The 22908-nt window shown below is 39.5% G+C and overlaps 1 protein-coding gene across 1 annotated transcript in view; it reads left to right on the forward strand.

The window, feature by feature from the left end:
- CHSY3 (chondroitin sulfate synthase 3) overlaps positions 1-11591 on the forward strand; it is a 319402-nt gene extending 307811 nt beyond the window's left edge. The window contains exon 3 of the mRNA XM_075541493.1: positions 9178-11591. Within this exon, the coding sequence (XP_075397608.1) occupies positions 9178-10740 (1563 nt within the window). The 3' untranslated portion in view covers positions 10741-11591. The remainder of the gene's footprint in view (positions 1-9177) is intronic.
- Positions 11592-22908: the final 11317 nt, after the last annotated feature.

Raw genomic sequence — 22908 nt, forward strand, 5'->3', positions numbered from 1 at the left:
TTTCATGATTTATAAATAAATTGGGAGCTTGATATGAAATAATAAATATTAAAAATATGTTTTTCTCTTGACAATTACTCTTCTTCTCTCTGATTTTCTTCTCAAATAATATCTTCTCATAATTTTCCTCTCACAAGGTGAAATTACAGGGTCTACACTGAAAGCCCTGAGATCAAGCAGGGCACATTGGTGCTAATTGCAGCTGTGATTTTGCTATTGTCAATTGATTTTCCCTTTCAGTGTATTGAAGTATATTGCAGGCTAAAGGCTTTGGAGGTATATCAATTGATAGTTTGAAAAAGAAAGGAAGCTGAGATGAAGGGGGTCATCAAATAATCTAACATAGTTTAAAAAGAAAACTTCAGTTTTTCTTAAAATAATGTTCTCCATCTGTATGTTGGTGTGTAGGGTGACAGAACTGCCTATGACAAGAATTGTAGTTTTAATTGCTCTATTGTTCCCAGTAGACCCTTGACTAAATAACTTAACCTTCTTGAACCTTGATTTACTGAATGCTCACCATAATTTTTCCTTTGTACAGTTTAAAATCTCAGTTAGGAGAAGTACCTCAAAGGAATATTAGGTGCAGGAAAGCCTGAGTGAATGTGGCGAAATTGGTGATTGCCCCCAAGCACTGTCAGACTGTATAGGATGAAGGGTCCTGCTCTAATTTGGGGAAGGTCCCTAGCTAAAAGAGAAGAATTTAAGGGGAGACTTGGCAAATTCTTGAACGGTTATTTAACACCTAGCTACCAGGGAAGATGTTTATTTATGTTTTATTGATTATCCAAATGCAGTCTACTGTGTGGACCCAAACAAACCATGAAGAGCGTTGAGAAAAAGGGAAGTCCAGAACATTCAAGGGTGCTCCTGTCCATGGATCGGGACAGTGTGAGAAGGGAGCAAAGGGACACTGCATGGTTTAAAATCAGGAATGATGCTCATCAGGGTTGTGTCCTCTTGCCATGCTCATTCCATCTGTATGTTGAGCAAACTCTCAGAGCCACCGGACAAAATGAAGAACCCTGTGGCATCAGGATGGGAGGAAAGCCTCTGAGCAACCTGCCCTCTGCAGATGGCACGACGTTGTTTGCTGACAGTAAAGAGGACTTGAAGGTCTTGCCGGTGAAAATCAAGGACTACAGTTATGACTCAACATAAAGAAAACAAAAATCCTCACATTGAACCAATAGTGAATATCATGATAAACAGAGGAAAGACAGAAGTTATCAAAGATTTCATCTTGTTGGATCCACCATCAGTGCTTTGAAAACAAGCAGTCAAGAGAACAAAGGATGGATTGCATTAGGTAAATTTTTCTGCTCCACACGACCTGAAGTGTTGAAAAGTACGGATGTTACATTGATGACTAAGCTGTGCCTAAAACAAGCCATGGTGTTTTCAGTTGCTTCATATGTATGTGGAATTTGCACATTGAATAAGGAAGGCTGAAGGAAAACCAATGCATCTGACTTCTGGTGCTCCCAGTCCCTCTCTCTGCCATCAAGTCAATGACGACTCAAAGCAGCGCTGCAGGAACGGGTAGAACTGCCCTTGTGCATTTCAGACACTGTAACTGTTTATGGGAGTAGAAAGCCCTGTCTTTCTCCCACAGAGTGACTAGTGGTTTAGAACTGCTGAACTTACTGACTGCAGCCCAATGTTTACCCACTATGCAACCAGAAATCTTTGGATTATGGTGCCCAGGAAGAATACTGAAATACTTTGGACTGCCACAAGAACAAACCAACCTGTCTTGGAGAAAGCACAGACAGAATGCTCTTTAGAGGCAAGGATGGAGAGACTGCCTGAGGAGTACCTTGGGCATGTTGTCAGAAGACTAGTCCCTGACAAAGGACACTGTGCTTGGTTCAGTGGAGGGAGGGGCAGAGAAAGGAGGGAGACCCTGGACAAGATGGATCAACAGTGACTACAACAAAAGGCCCATATAGAACAACAACTGTGAAGATGGTGTAGCCCTGGGATCTGCTGTCTTCTGTTCAACACAGGGTTGCCAGGAATCAGCACCCCCACTTGGGGGTGCCCACAGCGGCGGCTCCACCGTTGATTGAGAAGTCAGGGGGCACTGTGAGATAAATGTTGGGTTACAGCACCACCACCAGGCTTTCTGGGCTTTCCAGAGTTAAGCAAACAACCAACCGTGAGACGAAAATATTTCTGAGAAAGAACTTTAAATGAAAAAGAACGTTTTATCAAAGAAGCCGCCCCTTCTAATTCAAGGTGCTCACTGGAGGTCTCTCCTGGCTATCACAGATGCCAATTTATGAAGCAGGAAGGCAAAATGGAAGGCGGGGAGATTACAGGCCAGTGGGTGCAGAGTCACGTAAATCTAAGACTTTCAGGAACCAAAAGTCAGGGTCCAAGGAAGCAGGATGGAGAGGGGCAAGAAAGAGTGGCCAGTCCCCCCCAGTGTCTCTTCTACACAGGTTCCATTGCCCAAGAGACATCATTAGGCTTTGTCCAGATCCCACAGCTCCACTACGTTGACACAAATCCTAACCATCCCAGGCACAATGTTCAATATTTCGGGTTTACTTTATAATCTAAAAAAATTTTAAAATACTTTAAGATGATACACATTTTCCCATTTCAAACCTAATTTATACTGACTAGAAAAGACCTTATAAATGGTGGTGCCAGTATGCAAATCAAGATTTGGGTGACCCCATAACCTAGTTCTGAAGCATTGCAATGTCTATCCTTTGTGATTTGGTCTTACTTGTATTTAAAGTAGAAAACTTGAGTTTGTTCTGTCTTTAATAGACAATAAACCAACTTCTAAATGTTCTCCTCACTGCTCTACTATGTGTGAATGGGCTGTGTGTAACAGTGACGCCATCACTGTTGTTCTTCTGCTATTGATTCTTCTGCAAAGAGAGATGAGCCCAATGTAGGCAGCCTGAGTTGATGGGAGTTAGTTAAGCATTTCAATACTAAGATATTATTGGTTCTATAACAAAAATGTCTCCTTTATGCAGTGCTGTTCACTTCAGTATCACTAAGGGAGTCGAATACACCTCCCATTGTTCATTGGATTCTGAAATCGTGTCCTGTTTAATTTAGCATGTTCCTATTTCTTAGTAATGGAAAACCTAAACTCACCGCCATCAAGTCAATTCTGACTCATGGTAACCTTTAAAATAATAGTTTCCATACCTAATAAATTTTATAATTGTTAGTGTGTAGACAATCAGCTTTCTTAAAATATACTTCCATATAAAAATTAATTCATGAAAAATGAAATGAAGTAACTATTTGAAGCAATGTCAGGTAGAAAATAATACTACAAAGTAGATATATAATAGCCCCTGTACTTTATGAGCTTAATTTCATATAACATTGGTAAAAGTTTCATAATAAAAACTGATAAAAAATTTTCAGGAAAAAAATGATGCAAGTGAACCACTCCATCTTGAATGAAATCCAAAATCAATCTTGAACTATGTACTACTCTATTTTTCAAAGTCAAATGCTATTGATTTGAACATGTGAGTATAGAAAAGGATCCAGGTTAAAGACTGAGGTTTAAAATGTGTCTTGACTGTAGTCTCCCTTTCTTTGAGACCACTTTCTCAAGAAAATTTTCTCCGATAGCTCTCTCCCTCCCTTATTCCGTCTCTCTGTTTCATTGTAAACACCCATTCATGGAAGTATCAGAAAAGCCTGTCTAATTTTACTTCTATGTACTGACATATTTTAAAATAAAGTTTATTTTTTAGTGAACTAGAGTATAAAAGACAAAAGTATTATAAATATTACCAGTTCAAAATTATGATTTCATTTCAGGATTCTAAATTAATACATGTATTTCAAATTAAATAGTGTTTGCAGAGATAATGAATGTTTATGGATCCCTTGTTTTGCTCCTGTGTCATTCTGATAGGTTAACAAATGTACACATATGCCCACCACCTGGATGCAAAACCAGATCATTATAAGCCTCCCAGAGGCCCTCCCCCCACTTGCATATTCCTATTCTAACAGCTAACTGCTTTACCTGTTACTTAAACTCACACATAGTCATACAGAACGCGTTATTGTGCATAGGATTTATTTAACTTGACATTGTGTTTGTTGAATTTATCTACCCACTGTTGTAAGTCGTGTTATCTCACTCATTGAAATTCACGTTTTGCTCTTAATCTGAAACTGCTACCTTTTCCTGGAGCAGAGAGCTCCATCTTTCTCCTGTGAAATGCCTGGTGAATTTCAACACTGTCTCTGCAGTGAGCAGCCCGGTGTCTAAAGGACAAGAACCATCAGGGACCTTTTATATGACTTGCACATTGATTTTTCCAGAGTAGACACTAATGGACATTTGAGTTTATTTTGTTTTTTGGGGGTACTATGATTGATGCTGCTATTACAATCCTTGTATGTGTTTTTTGTTATGGGCTTGTATTTATTTCTATTTAATTGGAGTGGAATTTTTTGAGTCACAGGAAATATGTCTGTTCATTTTAGTTGATGCTGGCAATTTCCCACAATTAATATACCAAATCACAATCTCCCAGCAGTGTCTGAAGGTTCCAAGTCATCTACCAGCCTGTCAATAGATAATATTCTCATTAGGTTTAGTTTTAACCATTCTCATAGTTGTGTCAGTATAATGGTATCACATTATGATTTTAATTTGCACTACCTTCATAATTAATGAGATGGAGCTTCTTTTTTATGCACTTGCTGAACACTTGAATTTGAAACCCGCCCAATTGTGTTATTTGCCTGTTTTTTACATGGAACTGGCCTGTAGAAGTCAACTGATAAATTCTTTTTTTTATCATTTTATTGGGGGCTCATACAATTCATATCACAATCCATACATACATCCATTGTGTCAAGCACATAAGCACATTTGTTGCCATCATCATTCTCAAAACATTTGCTCTCTACTTGAGCCCTTAATATCGACTCCTCGTTTTCCCCCTCCCTCCCCACACCTCCTCCTTCATGAACCCTTCATAATTCATACATTATTATTATTTTGTCATATGTTACAATGTCTGACCTCTCCTTCTGCCCTCTTCTCTGCTGTCCATCCACCAGGGAGGAGACTATATATAGATTCTTGTAATTAGTTTCCCCTTTTCACTCCATGTTCCCTCCACCCTCCAGGCATCGCTACTCTCACCACTGGTCCTAAAGGAGTCATCTGTCCTGGATTCCCTGTGTTTCCAGTTGCTATCTGTACCAATGTACATCCTCTGGTCTAGTCAGATTTGTAAGGTAGAATTGGGATGATGATAGTTGGGGGAGGAACCATTTAAGAACTAAAGAAAACATATGTTTCATCATTGCTACCTCTCACCCTGACTGGCTCATCACTTCCCCACAACCTTTCAGTAAGGGGGTGTCCAGTTGCCTACCGATGGGCTTTGAGTCTCCACTCTGCACTCACCTTAGTTTACAATGATATGATTTTTCGTTCTTTGATCCTTGATACCTGATCCCTTCGACAGCTCATGGTCGCACAGGCTGGTCTCCTTCTTCCATGTGAGTTTTGTTGCTTCTGAGCTAGATGACCGCTTGTTTATCTTCAAGCCTTTAAGACCCCAGATGCTATATCTTTTGATAACCAGGCACCATCAGATTTCTTCACCACATTTGCTTATGTACATGTTTGTCTTCAGTGATTGTATCAGGAAGGTGGGCATCACTGGTATGATTTTTAGTTCTTTGATGTCTGATAACTGGTCTCTTCTACACCTCGTGGTCAGACAGGCTGGTGTGATATTTCCATGTGGGCTTTGATGATTCTCAGCTAGATGACTGCTTGTTTATCTTCAAGCCTTTAAGACCCCAGACACTATAACTTTTGATAGCGGGGCACCATAAGCTTTCTTCACCACATTCACTTATGCACACATTTTTCTTCAGCAGTTGTGTTGGGAAGGTGTGCATCTGGAATGCCAATTTAATAGAAAAATGAGTTCTTGCATTTAGCAAGTTATTGAGTCGAGGACCAATGCCCATCTGCTGCCTTAATACTAAATCTATAAATATCTGCATTCCAGTCTTTAAACTTCTAGAAATACCTTTTTTCATTTAGTTCTTTCCTCTATTTCCTTTTACTTTCCTCTTGTCCCACTCTCATGCTCAGCCTTCATTTGGGTTTCAGTAATTTCTCTCGGTTACATTGCCCTTACAGAATCTGTACCAGACCTCTCACACCCTCCTTGACACTGATTTTGGATCACTTGTTGCTTCCTTGTCCCTGTGTTGGTCAGCACCACCACCTTACCCCCCGCCTCCCCATCTCCCGTGTTTTCTCCCCCAGACTATTCATCCAGTCTATCTTATCTAGATAGTCTGTAGAAATAATAGTATGCACCAAAAATCAAGCCATAGCAAGGTAGGCGATGAGTGAGAACTCAGCGATGACAACAAAAAAGGAAACCAATTACCCATAGAAGAATAAATTAATTAAAAGAAAAAAATTTTAAAAAGAAAGAAAAATTTGTAAATAGATCAAGATCTGATTTTACAGCTCTAAGAGTGTCCTTTAGTCAAGTCCAATGGGTGCCATGCTCTGACCCCAGAGTCTGTCCTTTGTACTCCCTCAGGAGCTCTCAGCTCTGCTCCCATGGGTGCTCTGCAGCACGCTTTTAGTGGTTTGCCTTGGTGTCACAGGGTCAGCTTGGGCCAGTCCCGACCCTGAGTCTCCAGGGTTGTCCCCCTTAGGGTCCTGGCCCATCAAGGGATGGCGTGTCTCATAGTGGGATCAGCCATATTGTTCACACTGTACATGGGCTGTTCAGAACGGGGATAATCGTCCTCCAGGCCTGGTGGGCCAGGATGTGCTCCACTCTCTCTTCCTCCCAAGTCATTTGCTCCTATTTCTCTGCTCAGACATACCGCTCTCCCCTAGCTGCAGCTTCAGTGCTGTCCTCTCAAGTAAGTTCTTCTGGGGGGAAGGGCAGTTGTCCACGTAACTGGTGTGGGGGCCGAGCCCTCAGGCCCCTCCACTGACTCCCCATCCCTTGCGGGCACACTGCACATCTGGCACTGGCTTTATATCTGGTCCCTCTTTCCCTGTGGAGACACAAACAATACCCTCCCCTTGGATGGGTGAGTGCCCTAATTCCCCATCACACATCTTTTTTTTTCTTTCTGCTTTCCTCCCCGCCCCCTTTTTAGTTGGCTACAATATGTACCCCTCGATTTGGTGATAAATTTTAAGTCCTGTTTAGGTTTGTTTATGGAGCCTCTATTTTGTTCCTTTTCTGTAGGTTAACAATATTATCTCATTTCAATTCATTAAAATTTTAAGTATATGAATTTTTACTAATTTATTTAATACTCTTCTGGTATAATTTTTTAAAACAGCTTCATTGACCTAGGTGTCCCTTATTTTCTTCCCTATAGTTTTTCTGGGCATTGTGCCACTATTTTTCAGTATTGGGTGTTGCTGTAGACAATTCAATAAGAGGGGGAGAGCTCCCTTCCTCACTTTTAGCTAAAGTGTATTGTATGATTCATTTATTTATTTATATCTTAACCTAATTATATATATGTGTTTGTGTTTAATTAACCTTGCATTATTTTAAGGGCATATTCTTTGAAACTTGTGAATTTTTTCCTTTTGTAGCTACTCAATATGCTTCCTCAAGTATTTTATGACCATTCTTTATATTTCCTTTAATATATATCCCAACATACTAGATCAAGATGTAGAAATGTATGTAGAGATATGTAGATACCTAAACAGGCAGAACCTGCTAACATTTTAACCTGCCTTTTATGTTTTTTATTATTTTTCTAAATGTTCTCATCTCTTCTTCCCATACTTTCTAAAAACCTGCTTTTTACTACTTCTAAGACGGTTTTCGTTTCTTTTTCCCCCTTCTCTTTCTTTACTTAACTCTGTTGTTTCAATTCTTATCTTAAACTTGTCTATTTAATTCTGGATTTCCTTCTTCAAGGAGGCTGTTCTCAATTTCATTGATTTCTCTAAAGTTTTTATCTTTTTCTGCTATAGGTTCCTTTTTTCTCCTTCAATTTTTCAATTGTAAATTAGGTGGAAGTTTACATTTCCGACCATCAATTTTGTATTTCCGGCATATACTCTAGTTTGGAGTACGCCCTTCCTCCTCATTCTTCAGTGTATTTGCAGAGTATCGTTGCATCTTCCTCCTCTTCTTCTCCCTTTTCTCTCCCTTCCTCACCTCCTCTTATCTGTTCTCATTTATTGCACTTATCATGAATGGATTTGATAGAGATTTCTTCGTTGACTGTCTATATTATAGAATGGGGAGACTAGAGGAATCCGTTGCCAGCTTAAATTTTAGTTTAGTATCTCAGAATATTCCCTCATTTGCTTCTGCCTGAGATAATGACCATGTACTACTTTTTTTTAAAAAAGCCTTTCTAGCTCAAATGTATGTTGAATATGTCATATTTTGTGTATGATACTTTAGATCAGTAAATTAGGTTGGTATAGTTCCTCATCTTTACAGAAAGTAGTCTTGCTAAGATCCTACTTCTCAAAAAATGGTATGTCAGGATACTCACTGGCTTGTAGTCAATTATGACTCAGATGGATGCTATAGGGCAGTTAGAAATGCTTCTTTGGGTTTCCAGGGCTTCCAAATCCTATAGGGCAGACGGCCTTACCCTTCTCATGTGGAGTGACTAGTGGGTTAGCAAATCAATGCATAGCTTAAGGCCCCCTATCAAGATACTCCCTAACATTCGATGGAGTAAATATTAACCAGCTAATTGCGTGATGTTGCTATCCAGGCAACAAGTTATTAGTTTACCTCTCATTGTGTACCACCTGTTTTGGAAAAGCCATGCTGTGCCAACTCTGCCAGTATTAACAGAGGCAGGTCTCTCTTCCAAGTCACTCCCCTCAATGCTCTATTATGGGAGTTATGGATATATTCAATTCTTGTTTTCCTTAGTATTTAGGACTGAGATTTGAGTGAATAGAAGGTCATAGCTTTGTAACTTTAAAATCTATAGCTTAAAGGTCAGAACGCATTATTTGAGCATTGAAATTTGACATTTGGAAGTATTTTAATTTAATTTAAATATAAATTTCTCTAGTGATTTCTGTTATTAAATAGCATATACATATTTTATTCAGCAGTTTAATTTAAATATTTAAAGTTTATTGCTTTAAAAAATCATCCTAACACTCTTTCTTCTTTCCAGATGCAGCAACTCTTTCATGAAAATTATGAACACAATCGCAAGGGTTATATCCAAGACCTTCACAATAGCAAAATCCATGCCGCCATAACCCTTCATCCTAACAAGAGGCCTGCATACCAGTACAGGCTGCATAATTACATGCTCAGCCGCAAGATTTCTGAACTTCGCTACCGTACCATCCAGCTCCACCGGGAAAGTGCGCTGATGAGCAAGCTCAGTAACAGTGAAGTGAGCAAAGAGGACCAGCAGCTCGGAGTGATGCCTTCGTTTAACCACTTCCAGCCTCGGGACAGAGATGAAGTGATCGAATGGGAGTTTCTGACAGGGAAGCTCCTTTACTCCACAGCTGAGAATCAGCCTCCTCGACAGAATATCAACAGCATCCTCAGAACAGCTCTGGACGACACTGTGCTACAGGTGATGGAGATCATCAATGAGAATGCCAAGAGTAGAGGACGCCTCATTGACTTCAAGGAAATTCAGTATGGCTACCGCAGGGTCGATCCCATGCATGGGGTGGAATATATTTTAGATTTACTCCTCTTATACAAAAGACACAAGGGCAGAAAACTGACCGTGCCAGTGAGACGTCACGCGTACCTCCAGCAGCTGTTCAGCAAGCCTTTCTTCAGAGAAATGGGCGAGTTAGATGTCAGCAGCCTGGTGGAGAGCATTAACAGTGGAACTCAGTCGTTCTCCTTTAGATCTGATTCTTTAAAGATGCTCTCCTCTTCTCAAGGTGCCAAAGGGATGGGGGGACAGGATGCAAAGAAAATACACATTCTGGTTCCTCTCGTAGGAAGGTATGACATTTTCTTGAGATTCATGGAGAACTTTGAAACTATTTGCCTTATCCCAAAGCAAAATGTAAAACTGGTCATCATCCTTTTCAGTCGAGATTCTGGCGAAGATTCTAGCAATCATATTGACCTGGTAAAGGAATATCAGAACAAGTATCCTAATGCAGAAATGACCTTGATCCCCGTTAAGGGAGAGTTTTCCAGGGGTCTTGGTCTTGAAATGGCCTCTTCCCAGTTTGACAACGACACTTTGCTGCTATTTTGCGATGTTGACTTGATCTTCCGAGGAGATTTTCTCCAACGATGTAGAGACAACACAGTTCAGGGACAACAGGTGTACTACCCCATCATCTTTAGCCAGTATGACCCAAAGGTAACCAATAGGGGCAAGCCTCCCATTGATGATGATTTCGTTTTCTCAGAGACGACTGGATTTTGGAGAGACTACGGATATGGAATCACTTGTATTTATAAGAGTGATCTTCTGGGCACTGGTGGCTTTGATACCTCAATACAAGGCTGGGGCCTGGAAGATGTAGATCTCTACAACAAAGTTCTTTCATCTGGCTTAAGGCCCTTCCGAAGTCAAGATGTAGGAGTGGTGCATATTTTCCACCCAGTTCATTGCGATCCGAACTTGGACCCGAAGCAGTATAAGATGTGCTTGGGGTCCAAGGCAAGTGCTTTTGCCTCGACCATGCAACTGGCTGAACTCTGGCTAGAAAAACATTTGGGTGTCAGGTACAATCGAACTCTCTCCTGACAGTCCAGGCAACACGCTTTGCCTTTTGAAAGGGGAGTTTACCTCATTGTTGGTTGTTGTTATTTTTATTTTATTATAATTATTATTGTTGTTATTATTATTGTTGTTATTTTATTTGTGTTGTCGTGGTCTGAAACTACTCTTGGTTGTCTTCCAAAGGGTGTTTGTTGACCTCAAGCAAGAAGAGTCTGCAGTTCACTGATAGTTCAGATTTCTACTGAAGTCAATATGTGTGTTAACTTTTTTTTTATAACTTTATTCAAGATTGGTTTAAACCATGGCAATCAAATGACTTTTGAAGCTCATTCATCAGGAGAGCTTACTTAGAAGAATGTTTCCTTGGGACCTAAAGAGGCAATCTCGACGTTTATTTTGTTTGTCAAATTCAATGTGATACAAATATTTACTGGGGAAAGGTACCACAAAAGTGCTTTATGCTTCCTATGGGGAAGGGACTCTGTAACATACACTTGAGTTTTGTAATTTATACAAGGACTTAAATATATAGACGATAATTTTCTTCATCTTTAGGATTTTTAAAGTAAATGAACACCTATGATTGTATGTTTATTTTTTAAAAAATGTTTTAAAAATTGAGGAGTTTTGTTCTACAAGCAACCGGTACTGGCTACCCTGGTCTTATGACAATTATGAACTCCTCACAACTGTCTGTTATAAATGCGAATGAACTTTATTTTCTCAAGGAAATATGATTTAATTAAATATTCATGTACATTTTAGAAGCTTTATGAAACAATGTCCTTCATTTGCTGGCAAGAAGATAAAATATGACAGAACCTGGTTATTTATAATAAAATACAGGCATAACAGTATTCTTTTTCAAAAACTGCAAATGTGTTGTTTCCTTTTACTCACACTTGATGTGTTGCTTAAATGTCACTCTCAACAAACATGCTTTCAACAAAGGCTGGAAATGTTAACAAGAGCTTACGGGCATGCTGTTTATTACTATGTTTTCAAACCGACGCTTCCCAAGTGATTATAAGGAGCAAGTTCTTCATTACAAAAATGTGCAGTCTGGGAGACACCTCTCTCCTCGGTCTCCTCAGCATTGGGATCAGAGCTAGCCTTTCACATGGGCTGGTGGATGTTTCAAAGATACAGCAATCCAAATCAATTTTATAATGATCACTTTCAATTATTTTAAAAATGGATATCTCATTTAAGTTTATATGTTATGTCATCCTTCTAAACTGAACTACCATTCAAAATTGATTTCATATATCATTCTTTGAACTTAACTGAGCTGATTATGTTCAGTTTCTAGAGAAAACGTTATCTTTTAAACACTGTTAAAGGAAACCAAGACTTGTGCAAGATGATTTCATAAAAGTATATTTTTAAATTTAATTTTTGAATATGTAATACATTTGCTTGGTTCCAAAATCAAAATGTAATAATGTCCACAGATATAACTTATACTCCGTAGTCACACAGATGTACTCCTGGCTGCATATGATCAATATTTTGTATGTATGTGTGTATATGAATGTGTGAGTGCATTCAGGGATGTCTTTAAGCAGAAGTAAGCCCATAGGGTGTGTGTGTGTGTGTGCATAAATATCTTTCTTTTAAAACAAGTAATGCATAACTAGATTACCACAACAGATTTAACCAGTTACTCCTTGATGAATAGTTGGGTCATTCTCAGGGTTTTTTTTTACTATTTGTAGACATTGCTGCATTGAACAACCTTATGTATATAGGTGACACAGACATAAGTATCTATAAAACAAAGGATATCAAAGTTTGATCAATAATTCCTTAAGGCATATTTGAAAGGAAAATATATGCATGATATAGGAAATATGACTTTTGAAACTATTTTGTGGTCTTAATCTTACAAATGTTTTTATTTCCAATTTTGTATATCCAATTCTAATGTAACAGAAGTACCACAAATGAGTGGCTTTAGGGAATAGAATTTTGCTTTCTCACAGTTTCACAGGCTAGAAAGTACGAATTTAAGGCCTGCCCTGGGAACAAAGAGTTACTGTCTCTTTATGCTTTCTTTTCTTCGTTCCTTGGCGATCTCTAAATAGCATGTACCTTCTTCTGTTTGTTCTCACTTCTTCTGAATCTAATCTGCTTTTTATATCTCAAAGGTGATGAGTGATCGCCTTAAACCACAACTTCCATTGATTTGATTTCATTAATATGACAAAGAAAATCTATTTGAATCCATAGATACAGCTGTTAGGATCCATAATACATATTGGAGACCACAATTCAATGCATAAAGATATATTACTAAGATATTATTTGAAGAAATAGTTTGAATTGAAATTCTTGTCAAATGGTTGTCTTAACTGGTCACTGTTATTTAGAGCTGCTGCCATGAAGCTGCATATCATTTGCCTTAGTTCTAGTTCCTCAGGTGGTCACAGCTTCTTTAAGTGAAGGCATTTGGGGGTTTTCAAAAGATAGTCTTGCTTAACATTGTCCCAAACACAATAACAGTCTCCTTGACCCTAACACATAACCTTCATAATGTCAAGTTCTGTAGAAGAGAATTAATGGCACTTTTAAATATTATTAAAATGATCATTTTTGACAAGACCAGCAATTTAGAAATGCAATTGACTGATCTCTACTCTATTTTTTTCTCTGACCCTCACAACCTTTATTTTAATAGTTTATTTTCCTACATTGCACGATGTATCTCTTTTGCAGATTTTTTGTTTGGAACAGAAAATATATTAATAAGCAGTTAAGATAGTCATCTGGGAAGGCTATCAACAAATAATGATTATTAGTTATTTTGATTGTGAAAAAGAAAAAGAAACATCTACGCTTTAACTTAATAAGTCAAATAAGAGCTTTTTTGAGGAATAATTGTTTGAAGCCTAGGTAAAAGCACTCTCAATCTAAGGGAATTATGAGACAGATGTCCAGGGATGAAGTGGCATTTTCCATTACACTGATGAAACGAGATGAAGGAAGACAGAGATTGCGTTTGAACGTCATGATTACATACATGCACTATACTTACTAATTAATATAGATGCACTTAAAATTTGTTTCACAATTTTTCAATGGACTTTCCTCTGATTTTCTCAAGCAATGCAAAATTTCCTGGATGAAAACTCATGATTATGATACTACTTCAATTAAATGTTTTTCAATCTGTGTAAATCTATGAAATACCTCTTAAAGGTGACACTGTAAATTCAATGTAGAGCAGCTGTGGATGTTCTCTTTAAAGGTCACTCCAGTAACAACCTTCAGCATCATCAACCTTCAGGATCAGCTCATTAAGCATCATCCACTGTGTCCTCGTCGCCACAAGAGACACTTTACTGTTTGGTCCTTTTAAAGTTAACTCTCACAATCACTCAGAAGGTTATGACTTTTCCTACTCAACAGTTCGGAATCTGAGACCATGAAAGATTAGGTAATTTGTCTACAGTTCACCCAGTGGCCTAGTAGAATTGAGGTTTGTCCTAATGACTGCCTGAATCAGAAGCAGTCTTTCCACCAGACCCCATTGCTTCTCCGTCATGGAGGTGAAGAAGCAAACGTCTCGCTGGCACCATGGTCTTGTGGGATCCACCGTTCAGCTCATCACTGCTTTCTGTGTAGAAGCTAAGGGTGAAAATTGTATCTGTAGCCCTTATACTACTTAGCCTTGCTCAGATATAGTCTCCTTTGGCTTCTGATGTCAGCCTTTCATCACTGCCATCTCCATCTGTGCAGCTCTCTACTGAGGAGAGATTTCTGTTTTCTCACAGGTCACTGTGTCTCAACCCGCAGGAGGGAAAGACTAATTGTTCAGAATGCCTCATGCCAACAGCCCTTCGTTGTTATCAGGAAACTAAATGCAGAGTGAGCTACACCTAGTTACTTGACTACTTATGCCACTAGATCCAGGTAGACTTGTACTTGACCATTTCAGTCAGCCCTCAGGGCACAGTGGTTACAGTTGAGCTGCTAGCTGCAAGGTCAGAAGTTTGAAACCATCAGATTCCCCTTTGGAGAAAGATAGGGCTTTCTACTCCTGCAATGAGTTACAAAGTCCAAAAGTCACAGGGACAGTTCTCTCCTGTCCTATAGGGTCCCTTTGAGTCAACATTGACTCGATGAGAATACTTTTATTTGCTTAATGTATGTCAGTGGATCCCTATGGGCTCAACTTTGTCGATGCCTGGATGTTTCTAAACTCAACCCCCTGATGCCAAGTTAGCAATGAGGAGCTACAGGAACAAAACACCCAAGGGTGGGGGCTGGTAGTTCAGTGGAAGAATTACTATTCATCGAAATTAATATTCATTGAAAGATAAATAGCCTTTTAAACACAAGTTTTAAACCCAAGAAAGTGAGAGGCCATCTATAGACAACAGACACACAGCTGAGCAATGCTCATTTTACTTGGTTTTATTCTCGGATTAGTTCTCGGCATTTCCTTTTATACATAGCACTCAGAAAATGAGGCATCTTCTGAGGGCTTGGATGGCTCCACTGGGAGGCTGCAGGGCTGCAGGGCTGCCTCCCCGTTCCTCCCCGAGGCAAAATCATCACGCAAACATGTTTTCCTTCAGCGACAGCCTCATGGCAGGCTGTTAGTTGACGGAAGACCGGGACCTAGAATGAGACTTAATGTCTGCCCTCTCCTTCACTCCACACCGATGGGTTTCTACAGGTAAACTTTTAGACCAAGATGAATCCCAAATGTTATACCAAGATTTCCCTGGCCTCTTGCTGCATTCTGAATTTTTGCCTCTGTTGTCCCGCAAGGCCTTGGAAGCTAGCGTGCCTCATTCGGGAGGCAGCTCTGTCAAAGAGGGAACTAGAGAAAAGCCAAGGAGAAATCGATTTCCTCTCTCACTTTTTGCTCAATTATTAAAGGCATGCTTCCTCCCAAAGTGGCCAGATATTAAAAGGCATGGGACAATGATATCAGAATCAACAATATAGGAGTCTGTCAGCAGTACTTAGGGTTGACAATTCACCTACTTTCCTCACTGAAACTTTCATCAGCCCCCTAAGCCGCGTTGAACGTAGGATTAGGATACCCTGCCTTGAGCAGAAGCCTCCAGGACCTCAGTTCTCCAACAGTGGCAGCAGTGGAACCAGAATGAAGCCCCCAGACAAACTAGAGCAGCAGTGCCCCAGTCTCTGCCCACAGCGCTGCTCAGATGCCAGCCGTGTGCCCAAGACTGCCTCGACAGATGGTAGGGATGATGTGAGATCCCAGCAATGCTTCATGCTCCCAGGTGCCAATACAATCAGCCTCTGCATCCAGCAGCAAACCACCTGGCGCTGGCACAAATATGCCAGGACATTGTAGTTTCTGTTTTAATTTGATATCCAGTTGTCTGTTTCCCTCAAACTTTCTGATCTGCAAAGCTGCCAAGATCAGAGCTGTATTTAGGAATCTACTCCAGGATTTCGTTTCAATTAAATTCAATTAATTCTGTTCATAGGTTGCATGTTCTAATACAAAAAATGGAAAGTCCTGGGGTTTGATAACCCATCATGCGTGCGTAGTCGATCTTGCTACTTAGTCTTCAGCCACTAGTCTTTGTTTATATTCTGAAGGAGTTCACGAGTAGAAGACTTCTTGATGTTATGTGCCAAGAACTTTGATTGCAACTCATCGACAAAGTAGAACTTCCCCATTGGGTTTCTTAGGCTGAAGTCTTTTTGATAGTTTTTTTTTTTTTGTCTCATGGGGGTTTAAACCAGCAACCATTTGGTTAGCAATTAGATGCATAAACATGACATCACCAGGGCTCCATGAGTTTAAGTCTAGAAAAATGTAGTTCATGTAAAATCAACATCATCATTCAAGAGAGAATGTGAATGGGTAGTTCAACCCCCAAAGGGGTCGTGACCCACAGGTTTGGAACTATTAACCTAATGCAATGTGTCTTTTGATCTCTTGACTGCTGCTTCCACCAGCCTTGATTGCGGATCCAAGCAAGACAAACTCCTTGATAATGTCACTCTTTTTCCGTTTATCAGGATGGTACCTATTTGTCTAATTGGGAGGATTTTGGTCTTCTTGATATTGAGCTGTGATCCATATTAAACACTGCAATCCTGGATCTTCATCCACAAGAACTTTAAGTCGTCAGTTCAGCAAGCAAGACTGTCATCTACATATCGCAGGTTGTTAACATGCCTTCCTCCGATCCTGATACCACATGCTTCTTCATGGAGACCAGCTTTATCTGGTTATTTGCTCAGCAAACAGATTGAATAAGTATGGTGAGAGGATCCTGACGCGCATCTTGCCTGATTTGAATCCATGCAGTATTCCCTTGTTCCAGTGACTGCCTCTTGGTCCGTGTACAGATTCTGCAGGAGCACAATGAAGTGTTCGGGAGTTCCCATGCTTCTCAAGGCCGTCCATATTTGGTTATGACTCACATAGCTGAATGTCTTTGCCTAGTCAATAAGATACAGATAAACATTAAACAAACAAACAAAAAACCAAGAAGGAGTCCTTGTGGAAGAAATTGCTCTTATCTGTGATATTTACTGATATAGATAAATATCTAGTGTAAACTATTTGGGGAAAAGTCCTCAAGCCAAAATAGAAAAAAATTTAAGACTGAGAAAATACACACAATACGTGAAAGGAGAACCCACTCTCTCCATGCCTCTTTCTTTCTGAATTCTTACCCAATTCCTGAACAAGGTACTCGCACAACGCATGTTTCTTCTTTCATCCAAATCAGGAGATTAAACGGTAGCAAGTACATGGAAGGGAGGGTCTACAGTTGAGTTCCAAATGCCAAAAGGAGAATGGGCTATCTTCATCCTTCTGCCTGGACTTCTACAGGAAATGCTCAACTTGGCAGGCCATTGGGTAGTACAAAAGGTTTGCACACAGCTGTTAACCCAAAAGTTGATGGTTGGAACCTGCTCAGGAGCACTACAGAATGGCCCCGAAACTCTGATTTCATGAGCAGTACAGCCAATTAAGCCCCAGGGAGCAGTTCTACTCCACAGACGTTGGAGCGTGTCACCAAAATCACAAACCAATAACACAACCAAGCAAAATAAAAAGCAAAGATTTTTAATTTGGCACTGGTCAAAAATAACTCAGGGCTAAGAGATATATAAAAGTGAAACTAAATATCCCTCAACGGAGGGTCTGTAACCATCCCAGGGGCCAGGCACTTTCTATACTTATATCTGCTAAATGAGGTGTTCTATCAGCTCAGTGAGCGTCACACTTATTTCCCTTCCCCTTGCAAATACATTAAAGTGACTCCAATACTTTTTCTAAAAGTAAAAAAAAAACAACACTACTACTAGGGTCAAAGTTTATGCATGCATAGGATGATTCTAAACAAAGCATGTTGAGACATGTCTCTGCAGTCAGTCCCTGTAGACAAGTTCTTCAAAGGTCCAACCAAATGAATGGTTTCTGAGGGAATCTGCTAGGCCAGTTAAATTCAAAGCAGAAATACCAGCTCAGAAGATATGGTGACTATTTGGGGTGACTCCTAAGGCTAACCTTGATATGTATTCTAACAGGCCACAGGATGACCATGAGGGCTGATTAGGAATAATTTCTTCTTTTTATTTCTTTTCTTTAAAAAATATTAAAAACTGCATTAGTGAGAATAGGCCGGGAATGTTTCACTGAAGAATTTTCCCATCACATCAATGGACTTACTCATTCTTGTTGTTGGTGTTGTTACTGGCGGTGGAGGCGATTCCGACTCATAGTGATCCTATGTACAGCAAAACCAACTCTGCCCTGCCCTGCATCATCCTCACAATTGTTCTTATGCTGAGCTCACGGTTGGAACTCCTGTGTCGATCCATCTTGCCTGGGACTTCCTCTTTGTTGCTGCCCTCTACTTTACCAAGTACCATATTCTTTTCCAAGAACTGTTCTCTCCTGACAACCTGCTCATTTTAGAGGGTAGAAAAGGTTATTTAACAACAATTTCGTTGAGAAACCTACCATACCTACTTAGCTTGTCATAGTGGTATAAATTGAAGAGCTCAAATTGCTCCAGGAAAGGTTACATAGATGGAAACACCACATTCAGAAGTATATAGATCTAGATGGAAGGCGTGTAGAGAAACAATAGCTTCAGAGTTCACTATGTTTTTAATAAAAGTTTCTGTTTTCATAGAAATACTTTTCATTGACCTGCATAAATATTAATATACATTATTACTAATAAAATATCAAGAAAAACTTTAAAGCATTGTATATTCTTGCCTTAAGTTTTCTTCACCTATGTATTAGTTTTCATATAATTCTAATAGGGTAATAAGCTACTTTGCCCTTTCACATTTTTTGTCTTTTTCTCTGAGTTTAAGACTTTTTGGTCTCACCCACTTAGTAACCACTTGCTACAAGAGAGAGAAATTTTAGACTAAGAAGAAGCCTGGGTGGTGAGCAGGTTAATCAACTGACCAATCAGTGGTCGGCACGTACCCCACAGAGTTCAGTCCATGGGTGATAGTTAAGGCAGAGTTCTGCTTCAAAGATCTCCAGCATCAGAAGTCCTGGAAAGCAGCACTTCTCTGCCCTTTGGGGTCACTATGAGTCAGAAGTGACTCAAATGCAATGGATTTGGTTTGGGGTGGTATTCATTTTGAGAAATTAAGACCTCTTTAAAGTGTTGAAAAGCAAGGATGCTACTTTGAGAACTAAGGTACACCTGATCAAGCCATGGTATTTTCAATTGCCTCCTACCCATGTGAAAGTTGGACATTTAATAAGTGAGACTGAAGAAATATCAATGTATTGTGCATTTGAACTATAGTATTGATGAAGATTATTGAAGAAAACCACGAACTGCCCCAAAAAACCAGCCAATCTGTCCTAGAAAAAGTACAGCCAGAGGCTCCTTAAAAACAAGGATGGCAAGACTTGGACATTTTAGCAGGAGACACCAGAAGGTCTTCCTGCGAGGCAAAGGAGAGGGCAGTGAAATGGTGAAGCTCCTCAGAGATGTGCATTCATACAGTGGCTGCAACAATGGTCTCAAATGTAAGACCAACTATAAGAATGGCACACAACTGGACGTTGTCTTGTGCTGTTGGACATGGGGTCTCCATATGAGTCGTAACCAACTTAAAGGCACCAACAGCTATACGTTAAAGGGCTAACCATAGAATTTTCAACTCTTCATTAACAAGTCCCCTCTACTTAAGTAGGCTGAACTTTGTTCCTTCCCCATGACACTCACTTGGAATGTCAACCGAAATAAATCTCACTGTGCCGCCTGGTGAGTACTTAGAACAGAAACTGAAAGCGGAGAATTTCTATGATCTTTCCCAAGCATGAAGTCAGGCTTTTTCAATTCATCTGTGCAACATTACATTCAGGTTTGTTCTTTAATGGAGAGAATATTGCATCAAAATATTTACTGAATTAATTTTTACTCATTCAAAGGAATACATACTTCATGAATAAATTTTACTTAATATGTATTTTTGGAAACTGTTCAGCTTTTGCAAATGAAATCATTTGCCACGTAAGATACCTCCTAATGTATATTTTATAGCATTTTTCTGAGAATCCATTGTAAGTATAAGATTATCAAATAATTTTATGTTTTATAGCACTATCACTATATTTTTTCAATATCAATTATGTTTTCATATTCTACATAAGACAAGAGTTTTTTTTTTAAGGTGGCAGCTCCAGAGGCTTGTTGCTAACATGCAGCAAATTAAGGGAAAATCTGTCTAGTCTCCAAACAATTCTCTCACTCACTTCATACTTTGAGTCACTTCAGTAGCTGAGGTTGAGATTCCAGAGCATATCCTTTTGGTTCTGAGAGGACAGTTTTCTTCCTCTCCGCCCACCCCCCGCCCCCCCACCTCCACGATTTTCTCCCCAGTGTCTCCCTCCATCTTTCCCTGCATCCTGCTTTCCATCTTTTCTTTACTGAACAAAAGTACTCCAGTGTCTTATTTTAAGCAATACGTTAGGATAGTATCTCATTTTGTCCAAACCATAGCATCCATCAACAGCACCTGGCTGAATTGCCCATAAAACAACATGGTGTAGCCACACTTAACGTGTCATAAGAAGTAACTAGTGTGTTGTGAAAAAAAGATTTCCCCTTTCTTTGAAATTTTAAAACACACCAGAATTCTTATTTTGGTATTTGAAATCACATACTTCCATATGTTTTTTTTTTGAATATATACCGGTAGTTCATCTCAAACCAATACATATGCATTAATCAAATATATTAGTTTATGCCCCTAAGATAGATGACTCATTATTTCCATGTTAACAGATCCCCCATGTTCTTTTCTTTTCTTTTTTTTTCATTTAATTTTGTTACACTTTTATTTGCAAATTATCAGGTGATCATTGGAATAACGAATTACTTCCTACTTACTTAACGAAAGATCTCCATCATTTGGAGCTCAGATCACTACTACTAATGAGTCACTGACTATAGTGGGAAAGAAGTAGATGTTAAAGGTAGGTGTTTAAAAGGAATGAGAATAAAATAAAAGAATATAAAATTAACACAAGAATAGAGAAATGAGAAAAATAATGTTCTGCAACGAGAGAGTGTTTTAACACAATGCAGTGTAGGATCTCACATCCGTAGCTTTCAGCCACTTGAATGAGATTCTGGGTGAATGGTTCCTATTCCTTATTTGTGCCCCTCAAATTGTGATCTATTTGGAGCATGTATTCTACTACAACGAGAGGGCCTTCTGTTTTGGTGGCATGTGACCAGCAGATTGTACAGTTGGGAAGTGTCACAGTATCAGATGCTAGATGACATGCACAGAGCTGCGCCCCCGCCCCTAGCCCCACCCCCAGGAGAGCAGTGAAGGTTCTCAAACAGTCGCAGGGTGCTCAAGTAGGGGGTGATAACGGTACTGTTTTCCAATTTCCCCAACTTGTTTATTTTATTGTTAATGCCCTCCATTTCATTCTTTCAGATATTTTGTCAACTATTCTAAGTATTCAAAGATTTTTGGAACCCCCTGAGACCTACTTTTAAAAGTGGTAAATACTGCTTAAACATGATTATACTGACACATGTTTTTAAAAGTCAAGATTGCCTACCAATTTCACTTATTGGAAGATTTTGTTCCCTGACTGAATGACTCTGTCTTCCAGTATCCTCGGCAATAATACTAAGCCTCCTTGTCATATAAAGAAAGATGCTGGAGAGACTGAAAATTTTAAGGAATTCAATTTACAAATCTTTTTAATACATGACTCATATGACTAGTTTCTTTTTTAAAATCATTTTATTGGGGGCTCATACAATTCTTAACACTATCCATACATAGATCCATTGTGTCAAGCGCATATGTATATTTGTTGCCATTATCATTCTCAAAACATTTGCCTTCTACTTGAGTCCTTAATATTGACTCTGCATTTTCCCCCTCCCTCCCCGCCCTCCCCTCCCTAATGAAGCCTTCATAATTCATAAATCATTATTATTAAGTCATGTATTACATTATCCGATGTCTCCCCCTACCCTCTTCTCTGCTGTCCATCTCCCAGGGAAGAGATTCTTGTAATCAGTTCCCCCTTTCTATCTCACATTCTCTCCACCCTCCAGGCATTGCCACTCTCACCACTGGTCCTGAAGGAGTCATCTGTCCTGGATTCCCTGTGTTTCCAGTTGCTATCTGTACCAATGTACATCCTCTGGTCTAGTCAGATTTGGAAGGTAGAATTGGGATCATGGTATTGGGGGGGGGAGTATTTAAGAGTTAGAGGAAAGTTATATGTTTCTTCATTGCCACCCTGCACCCTGACTGTCTCATTTCCTCTCCAAAAGCCTTTAGTAAGGGGGTGTCCGGTTGGCTAATGATGGGCTTTGGGTCTCCACTCTGCACTCACTCATATTTAGAATGATATGATTTTTTATTCTTTGATGCTCGGTACCTGACCCCTTCGATACCTCGTGGTCACAAAAGCTGGTGTGTTTCTTCCATGTGGGCTTTGTTGCTTCTGAGGTAGATGGCCACTTGTTTATCTTCAAGTCTCCGAGACCCCAGATGCTATATTTTTTGATAGCCGGAAACCATCAGATTTCTTCATCACATTCACTTATGCACACGTTTGTCTTCAGTGATCGTATCGGGAAGGTGGGCACCCACTGATGTGATTTTTAGTTCTTTGATGTCTGATAACTGTTCCCTTCTATACCTCATGGTCAGATAGGTTGGTGTGCTTCT

Source organism: Tenrec ecaudatus, chromosome 2 (assembly GCF_050624435.1).
Source record: "Tenrec ecaudatus isolate mTenEca1 chromosome 2, mTenEca1.hap1, whole genome shotgun sequence".
NCBI classification, from domain to species: domain Eukaryota; kingdom Metazoa; phylum Chordata; class Mammalia; order Afrosoricida; family Tenrecidae; genus Tenrec; species Tenrec ecaudatus.